The following is a 9,813-nucleotide window of genomic DNA, read 5'->3' as shown; positions in this document are numbered from 1 at the left end:
AGTCCACACCATATGTGTTTGGACAGTGAATCGTACAGTTTTAAATGTGCTGCTATGGTCCAGTATTTTGGATTTCAGATGTAATGTTCCATATTAGGCAACAGTACAGAATGTCACCTTTTATTTAAAGGTATTTATACCTGGTGAGAGGTTATCATGTTTTGTTGTAGCCTCTGTTATTGGTAATGATGAGAGAATAGTGTGTTTTATTGTAGCCTCTGTTATTGGTAATGTTGAGAGGTTAGCATGTTTTGTTGTAGCCTCTGTTATTGATAATGTTGAGAGGTTAGCATGTTTTGTTGTAGCCTCTGTTATTGGTAATGGTGAGAGGTTAGCATGTTTTGTTGTAGCCTCTGTTATTGGTAATGGTGAGAGGTTAGCATGTTTTGTTGTAGCCTCTGTTATTGGTAATGGTGAGAGGTTAGCATGTTTTGTTGTAGCCTCTGTTATTGGTAATGTTGAGGGGTTAGCATGTTTTGTTGTAGCCTCTGTTATTGGTAATGGTGAGAGGTTAGCATGTTTTGTTGTATCCTCTGTTATTGGTAATGATGAGAGAATAGTGTGTTTTGTTGTAGCCTTTGTTATTGGTAATGGTGAGAGGTTAGCATGTTTTGTTGTAGCCTCTGTTATTGGTAATGGTGAGAGGTTAGCATGTTTTATTGTAGCCTCTGTTATTGGTAATGGTGAGAGGTTAGCATGTTTTGTTGTAGCCTCTGTTATTGGTAATGGTGGGAGGTTAACATGTTTTGTTGTAGCCTCTGTTATTGGTAACGGTGAGAGGTTAGCATGTTTTGTTGTAGTCTCTGTTATTGGTAATGGTGAGAGGTTAGCATGTTGTAGCCTCTGTTATTGGTAATGGTGAGAGGTTAGTATGTTTTGTTGTATCCTCTGTTATTGGTAATGGTGAGAGGTTAGTATGTTTTGTTGTAGCCTCTGTTATTGGTAATGGTGAGAGGTTAGCATGTTTTGTTGTAGTCTCTGTTATTGGTAATGGTGAGAGGTTAGCATGTTTTGTTGCAGCCTCTGTAACTTCTTCACTCATTATAATGAATGATTCATTCATGATTTGTATTAATGCATCATCAGGATTAATTTAGTCGTGTTTAGTAACATGTTATTTACTCGCTTAGAAAGAAAATGACTCCAGTCATCATCCACCATTTTACATGTACTATGGGTCAAAACATAACAGAAAACTCAACCAAAACAAACTGCAAATGCAATCAACGAGTTTGAGTAACAAGCTTGATGTAGTCACTGCATTCAAGGAATATCTGACCAAATACTCATCTTTTGACAACTTTTATACACAATGAGTGAATTGGTCAGAATGCTTATGATGTCTTCAAATTGGGGGACTAGATACATAAAGTGCTTTCATTTCTAAATGGTGAAACAGAAATGTATTAAAATACCCTCAAATAAAAGGTTACATTATATACTGTCACCTCATATAAATATTTGATCTGAAATCCAAACTGTTGGAGTATAGAGCCACATTTAAAATGTTAGCTCCACTGTCAAAATAGATATGGTGTGGACCTCACTGTCTGTCTTTTGACTGATGCTGCTTTTTAAACTTGTCTTGTCAGTCTACTCACATATTCCTATACATTTCTCTCTCTACTCACTAACTTCCGGTGCCGACAGAGATGTCCGCCTCGCTTCGCGTTCCTTGGAAACTATGCAGTATTTTGTTTTTTTTACGTATTATTTCTTACATTGGTACCCCAGGTAATCTTAGGTTTCATTACATACAGTCGGGAGGAACTACTGAATATAAGAGCAACGTCAACTCACTATCATTAAGACCAGGAATATGACTCTCCCGAAGCGGATCCTGTGTTTTGCCTTCCACCCAGGACAACGGAATGGATCCCAGCCGGCGACCCAAAGAAGTCGTAAAAGAGGCAAACGAAGCGGTCTTCTGGTCAGGCTCCGGAGACGGGCACATAGAGCACCACTCCCTAGCATTCTTCTCGCCAATGTCCAGTCTCTTGACAACAAGGTGGATGAAATCCGAGCAAGGGTAGCATTCCAGAGGGACATCAGAGACTGTAACGTTCTTTGCTTCACGGAAACATGGCTCACTGGAGAGACGCTAACGGAGTCGATTCAGCCAGCTGGTTTCTTCACTCATGGCTCCGACAGAAACAAGCATCTTTCTGGTAAGAAGAGGGGCGGGGGGGTATGCTTTATGGTTAACGAGACGTGGTGTGATTATAACAACATACAGGAACTCAAGTCCTTCTGTTCACCTGACTTAGAATTCCTCACAATCAAATGTCGACCGCATTATCTACCAAGGGAATTCTCTTCGATTATAATCACAGCCGCATATATTCCCCCCCAAGCAGACACATCGATGGCCCTGAACGAACTTTATTTGACTCTTTGCAAACTGGATACCACATATCCTGAGGCTGCAGTCATTTAGCTGGGGATTTTAACAAGGCTAATCTGAAAACAAGACTCCCTAAATTGTATCAGCATATCGATTGCGCATCCAGGGCTGGTAAAAACCTGGATCATTAATATTCTAACTTCCGCGACACATATAAGGCCCTCCCCCGTCCTCCTTTTGGAAAAGCTGACCACGACTCCATTTTGTTGCTCCCTGCCTACAGACAGAAACTAAAACAAGTAGCTCCCGCACTCAGGTCTGTTCAACACTGGTCCGACCAATCTGAATCCACGCTTCAAGACTGCTTTGATCTCGTGGATTGGGATATGTTCCGCATTGCTTCCAACAACAACATTGACGAATACGCTGATTCGGTGAGCGAGTTCATTAGAACGTGCGTTGAAGATGTCGTTCCCATAGCAACGATTAAAACATTCCCAAACCAGAAACCGTGGATTGATGGCAGCATTCGTGTGAAACTGAAAGCGCGAACCACTGCTTTTAATCAGGGCAAGGTGACCGGAAACATGACCGAATACAAACAGTGTAGCTATTCCCTCCGCAAGGCAATCAAACACGCTAAGCGTCAGTATAGAGACAAAGTAGAGTCGCGATTCAACGACTCAGACACAAGAGGTATGTGGCAGGATCTACAGTCAATCACGAACTACAAAAAGAAAACCAGCCCCGTCAAGGACCAGGATGTCTTGCTCCCAGACAGACTAAAATATTTTTTGCCCGCTTTGAGGACAATACAGTGCCACTGACACGGCCCGCAACCAAAACCTGCGGACCCTCCTTCACTGCAGCCAACGTGAGTAAAACATTTAAACGTGTTAACCCTCGCAAGGATGCAGGCCCAGGCGGCATCCCCAGCCGCGTCCTCAGAGCATGCGCAGACCAGCTGGCTGTTGTGTTTACGGACATATTCAATCAATCCCTATCCCAGTCTGTTGTTCCCACATGCTTCAAGAGGGCCACCATTGTTCCTGTTCCCAAGAAAGCTAAGGTAACTGAGCTAAACGACTACCGCCCCGTAGCACTCACTTCCGTCATCATGAAGTGTTTTGAGAGACTAGTCAAGGACCATATCACCTCCACCCTACCTGACACCCTAGACCCACTCCAATTTTCTTACTGCCCAAATAGGTCCACAGACGACGCAATCGCAACCACACTGCACACTGCCCTAACCTATCTGTACAAGAGGAATACTTATGTGAGAATGCTGTTCATCGACTACAGCTCAGCATTTAACACCATGGTACCCTCCAAGCTCGTCATCAAGCTTGAGACCCTGGGTCCCGACCCCGCCCTGTGCGACTGGGTACTGGACTTCCTGACGGGCCGCCCCCCAGGTGGTGAGGGTAGGACAACAACATCTCCACCCCGCTGATCCTCAACACTGGAGCCCCACAAGGGTGCGTTCTGAGCCCTCTCCTCTACTCCCTGTTCACCCACGACTGCGTGGCCATGCACGCCTCCAACTCAATTACCTCACACTCAACGTCAACAAAACAAAGGAGATGATCGTGGACTTCAGGAAACAGCAGAGGGAGCACCCCCCTATCCAGATCGATGGGACAGTAGTGGAGAGGGTAGTACGTTTTAAGTTCCTCGGCGTACACATCACGGACACACTGAATTGGTCCACCCACACAGACAGCGTCGTGAAGAAGGCGCAGCAGCGCCTCTTCAACCTCAGGAGGCTGAAGAAATTTGGCTTGTCACCAAAAGCACGAGAGCATCCTGTCGGGCTGTATCACCGCCTGGTACGGCAACTGCTCCGCCCACAACCATAAGGCTCTCCAGAGGGTAGTGAGGTCTGCACAACGCATCACCGGGGGCAAACTACCTGCCCTCCAGGACACCTACACCACCCAATGTCACAGGAAGGCCATAAAGATCATCAAGGACAACAACCAACCAAGACACCTCCTGTTCACCCCGCTATCATCCAAAAGGCGAGGTCAGTACAGGTGCATCAAAGCTGGGACCAAGAAACTGAGAAACAGCTTCTATCTCAAGGCCATCAGACTGTTAAACAGCCACCACTAACATTGAGTTGCTGCTGCCAACACACTGACTCAATTCCAGCCACTTTAATAATGGGAATTGATGGAAATTGAAGTCAAATATATCACTAGACACTTTAACCTCTTGCCTCTACTTGGGACGCTTGCGTCCCAACTAGAGATCTGGAAATGCAAATGCGCTACGCTAAATGCTAATAGTATTAGTTAAAACTCAAAAGTTCATTAAAATACACATGCAGGGTATCAAATTAAAGCTACACTCGTTGTGAATCCAGGCAACAAGTCAGATTTTTAAAATGCTTTTCGGCGACAGCATGAGAAGCTATTATCTGATAGCATGCACCAATACACTACAACAGAAAAGCACAGCAGGGGACGTAAACAAAATAATTAGCATTTCCGTTACACAAAACCGCACAATAAAATAGAAAACAGTCATTACCTTTCACCATCTTCTTTGTTGGCACTCCTAGATGTCCCATAAACACTATTGGGTCTTTATTTCGATTAAATCGGGCCATATAAAGCCAAGATATCGTTATATGTAGACTGTGTGATAAACGAAAAAAACAGCGATTTCACAACGTAACGTCATTTTTTAAAATTCAAAAAGTAGACGATAAACTTTCACAAAACACTTCGAAATACGTTTGTAATGCTACTTTAGGTATTAGTAAACGTTAATAAGCGATAAAAATCATCCATAGGCGATGTAGAAATCATTAGCTGTCGTCTTGGAAAAAATTTCAGGAGAGAGCTCTTCCGGAATGATCTGGGCGGAGACCGGAGGTAAGTCGTGCCCCTCTTTCGGTTCAACCAAGAATCAAAGATGATTCAATTCACAAGACTCTAGACAACATGGGGATGCTGTGGGAGTTGAATGCTCGGTCTTATCTAATTCGGCTCACTGTTAAAAATTGCTGGAAGTGGCGCAAGGATATTTATTTCCATTTTCTGTGATCAGGTTTTCCTGCGCTTTCCGATGTAACGCACGTTATGTAACAGTCGTGATTTAACCAGTTTTAAAAACGTCCGAGGGTTTCCTATCCACACATTCTAACCATATGAACGTACTATATTCCTGGCATGAGTAGCAGGGCGCTGAAATGTTGCGCGATTTTTAACAAAATGTTCAAAAAAGTAGAGGGTCGACTGAAGAGGTTAAACAATGCTACTTAATATAATGTTTACATACCCTACATTATTCATCTCATATGTATACGTATATACTGTACTCTATATCATCTACTGCATCTGCCTATGCCATTCTGTACCATCACTCATTCATATATCTTTATGTACATATTCTTTATCCCTTTACACTTGTGTGTATAAGGTAGAAGTTTTGGAATTGTTAGGTTAGATTACTCGTTGGTTATTACTGCATTGTCGGAACTAGAAACACAAGCATTTCGCTACACTTGCATTACATTTACATTTACATTTAAGTCATTTAGCAGACGCTCTTATCCAGAGCGACTTACAAATTGGTGCTTTCACCTTATTAACATCTGCTAACCATGTGTATGTGACAACATTTGATTTGATTTGATTTTTCTCAAATATTTGTAAAATACATTATTCTATCTAAAAGTAATATTATGATAATTTATAATAATGATACATTCATTTATCACAGGTTTCAGGACACTGATATATATATAAAAATGTTTGAAGAATATACTGCCGCGACTTCTGACCATCAAAGAAGAGCTGTATGATTTTAATGGGGTGGCAGGGTAGCCTAGTGGTTAGAGTGTTGGACTAGTAACCGAAAGGTTGCAAGTTCAAACCCCCGAGCTGACAAGGTACAAATCTGTCGTTCTGCCACAGATCAGGCAGTTAACCCACTGTTCCTAGGCCGTCATTGAAAATAAGAAATTGTTCTTAACTGATCTTGCCTAGTAAAAATTAAAATGAAATATGATTTGACTCTTTGCAGGCTGTCAGGCTGTCTAGTCACAGAGGAAGGCTGTGCTTCTCTGGTCTCAGCTCTGAGGTCAAACCCCTCACACCTGAGAGAGCTGGACCTGAGTAACAATGACCTGAAGGATTCAGGAGTGAAGCTGCTCTCTGCTGGACTGGAGAATCCCCACTGTAAACTGGAGACTCTGAGGTCAGTATTCCTGTAGTTGGTCAACAAGTGATAACTGTTCACCAGATCCACATGTGTTTACCAGACACACATAGTCCACACCATATGTGTTTGGACAGTGAAGCTTACAGTTTTAAATGTTGTGCTTTGCTCCAGCATTTTGGATTTGAGACAGAATGTTTCATATTAGGTGACAGAACAGAATGTCACCTTATATGTAAAGGTATTTATACATACATATTTTACTGTTTAGAAATGAAGTAGTTCTCCCATTTGAAGAAGTCTTAATAATTTGGACAAATTAACTTATTGTTAATAATTATTAATTATTATAATAATATAATAATTATTATAATTATAATTAACGTGGTCAAACGTTTCATGTTTGTCTACAGTGATGTTTTTCCTAATAGAAGCTGAATGGTGAATAATGTCCTGTCATTTTGGAGTCACTTCACTTGTATTGTCAGTAAGAATAGAAGATGTTTCTGAACACTTCTACATTCATGTGGATGCTACTATGATGATGGATAATCATGAATTAATCGAGAATAATGACGAACACCAAAGTTATAGAGTAATAAATGCTGACCTCCCCTGTTATTGGTAATGGTGAGAGGTTAGTATGTTTTGTTGTAGTCTCTGTTATTGGTAATGGTAAGAGGTTAGCATGTTTTGTTGTAGCCTCTGTTATTGGTAATGGTGAGAGGTTAGCATGTTTTGTTGTAGCCTCTGTTATTGATAATGGTGAGAGGTTAGTATGTTTTGTTGTAGTCTCTGTTATTGGTAATGGTGAGAGGTTAGCATGTTTTGTTGTAGCCTCTGTTATTGGTAATGGTGAGAGGTTAGTATGTTTTGTTGTAGTCTCTGTTATTGATAATGGTGAGAGGTTAGTATGTTTTGTTGTAGTCTCTGTTATTGATAATGGTGAGAGGTTAGTATGTTTTGTTGTAGCCTCTGTTATTGGTAATGGTGAGAGGTTAGCATGTTTTGTTGTAGTCTCTGTTATTGGTAATGGTGAGAGGTTAGTATGTTTTGTTGTAGCCTCTGTTATTGGTAATGGTGAGAGGTTAGCATGTTTTGTTGTAGCCTCTGTTATTGGTAATGGTGAGAGGTTAGCATGTTTTGTTGTCAGCCTCTGTTATTGGTAATGGTGAGAGGTTAGTATGTTTTGTTGTAGCCTCTGTTATTGGTAATGGTGAGAGGTTAGCATGTTTTGTTGTAGTCTCTGTTATTGGTAATGGTGAGAGGTTAGTATGTTTTGTTGTAGCCTCTGTTATTGGTAATGGTGAGAGGTTAGCATGTTTTGTTGTAGCCTCTGTTATTGGTAATGGTGAGAGGTTAGCATGTTTTGTTGTAGCCTCTGTTATTGGTAATGGTGAGAGGTTAGTATGTTTTGTTGTAGTCTCTGTTATTGGTAATGGTGAGAGGTTAGCATGTTTTGTTGTAGTCTCTGTTATTGGTAATGGTGAGAGGTTAGCATGTTTTGTTGTAGTCTCTGTTATTGGTAATGACGAGAGGTTAGTATGTTTTGTTGTAGCCTCTGTTATTGGTAATGGTGAGAGGTTAGCATGTTTTGTTGTAGCCTCTGTTATTGGTAATGGTAAGAGGTTAGCATGATTTGTTGTCATCTCTGTTATTGGTAATGGTAAGAGGTTAACATGTTTTGTTGTAGTCTCTGTTATTGGTAATGGTGAGAGGTTAGCATGTTTTGTTGTAGCCTCTGTTATTGGTAATGGTGAGAGGTTAGCATGTTTTGTTGTAGTCTCTGTTATTGGTAATGGTGAGAGGTTAGCATGTTTTGTTGTAGCCTCTGTTATTGGTAACGGTGAGAGGTTAGCATGTTTTGTTGTAGCCTCTGTTATTGTTATTGGTGAGAGGTTAGTATGTTTTGTTGTAACCTCTGTTATTGTTATTGGTGAGAGGTTAGTATGTTTTGTTGTAGCCTCTGTTATTGGTAATGGTGAGAGGTTAGTATGTTTTGTTGTAGCCTCTGTTATTGGTAATGGTGAGAGGTTAGTATGTTTTGTTGTAACCTCTGTTATTGTTATTGGTGAGAGGTTAGTATGTTTTGTTGTAGCCTCTGTTATTGTTATTGGTGAGAGGTTAGCATGTTTTGTTGTAACCTCTGTTATTGACACATTTAAAATGTTTTGCTTCCTCTGTTATTGGTAATGGTGAGAGGTTAGCATGTTTTGGTAGTCTCTGTTATTGGTAATGGTGAGAGGTTAGCATGTTTTGTTGTAGCCTCTGTTATTGAATTTGAGAGGTTAGCATGTTTTGTTGTAGCCTCTGTTATTGTTAAATGAGAGGTTAGTATGTTTTGTTGTAACCTCTGTTATTGTTATTGGTGAGAGGTTAGTATGTTTGTTTCCTCTGTTATTGGTAATGGTGAGAGGTTAGCATGTTTTGTTGAGCTCTGATTATTGTTATTTGAGAATGTTTTGTTGTAGCCTCTGTTATTGGTAATGGTGAGAGGTTAAATGTTTTGTTGAGCACATGTTTTATTCTGAGAGGTTAGTATGTTTTGTTGTAACCTCTGTTATTGATAATTGAGAGGTTAGTATGTTTTGTTGTAGCCTCTGTTATTGGTAATAGTGAGAGGTTAGCATGTTTTGTTGTAGCCTCTGTTATTGTTATTGGTGAGAGGTTAGTATGTTTTGTTGTAGCCTCTCTAACTTGTTTTGTTGTCGTCCCTTATTGTTTTCTCACTCATTATTATTCATGATGACAGAATGTCACATTTTATTTGAAAGGACACTGATATATCTAAAGATTTTCAAAAAATATACTGCCACTGTTTTCACCACCAAAGATCATCATCAGTGTGATTTTTAAATGATTTGACTCTTTGCAGGCTGTCAGGCTGTCTAGTCACAGAGGAAGGCTGTGCTTCTCTGGTCTCAGCTCTGAGGTCAAACCCCTCACACCTGAGAGAGCTGGACCTGAGCTTCAATCACCCAGGAGACTCAGGAGTCAGACTGCTCTCTGCTGGACTGGAGGATCCACACTGCAGACTGGAGAAACTCAAGTATGTAGAGGGTTTATGTCAATGTTCATATCAGACATGTTTGAGGTATCAGAATAGTTAAGACAAACATTATTACAGCCACTTGGACTAAGGTGTGTCGGTGTGTGTGTGTCGGTGCGTGTGTGAGCGTGCATGCATGTGTGAGAGCGTGTGTGTGTGTGTGTGTGTTGTGTGTTTGTGTGTGTGTGTGTGTGTGTGACACTCAATGACTGCCTGTTCTTCTGCTTACCGCTACAGTGTGGAACAT

At 41.0% G+C, this 9,813-nt stretch overlaps 1 protein-coding gene across 1 annotated transcript; it reads left to right on the top strand.

Annotated features, from left to right (window-relative positions):
* Positions 1-1,154: 1,154 nt before the first annotated feature.
* On the top strand, positions 1,155-9,787 carry LOC135566291 (ribonuclease inhibitor-like). The gene is made up of 3 exons (XM_065014063.1): positions 1,155-2,168; positions 6,383-6,556; positions 9,393-9,787. Exons 1-3 carry the CDS (start codon positions 2,083-2,085, stop codon positions 9,625-9,627), a joined length of 495 nt encoding a protein of 164 aa, XP_064870135.1. The 5' UTR covers positions 1,155-2,082; the 3' UTR covers positions 9,628-9,787.
* Positions 9,788-9,813: the final 26 nt, after the last annotated feature.

Source organism: Oncorhynchus nerka, unplaced genomic scaffold, assembly GCF_034236695.1.
Source record: "Oncorhynchus nerka isolate Pitt River unplaced genomic scaffold, Oner_Uvic_2.0 unplaced_scaffold_6130, whole genome shotgun sequence".
Taxonomy (NCBI): domain Eukaryota; kingdom Metazoa; phylum Chordata; class Actinopteri; order Salmoniformes; family Salmonidae; genus Oncorhynchus; species Oncorhynchus nerka.
The sequence above is the reverse complement of the archived record's forward strand: the minus strand, read 5'-3'. Positions and strand labels throughout refer to the sequence as shown.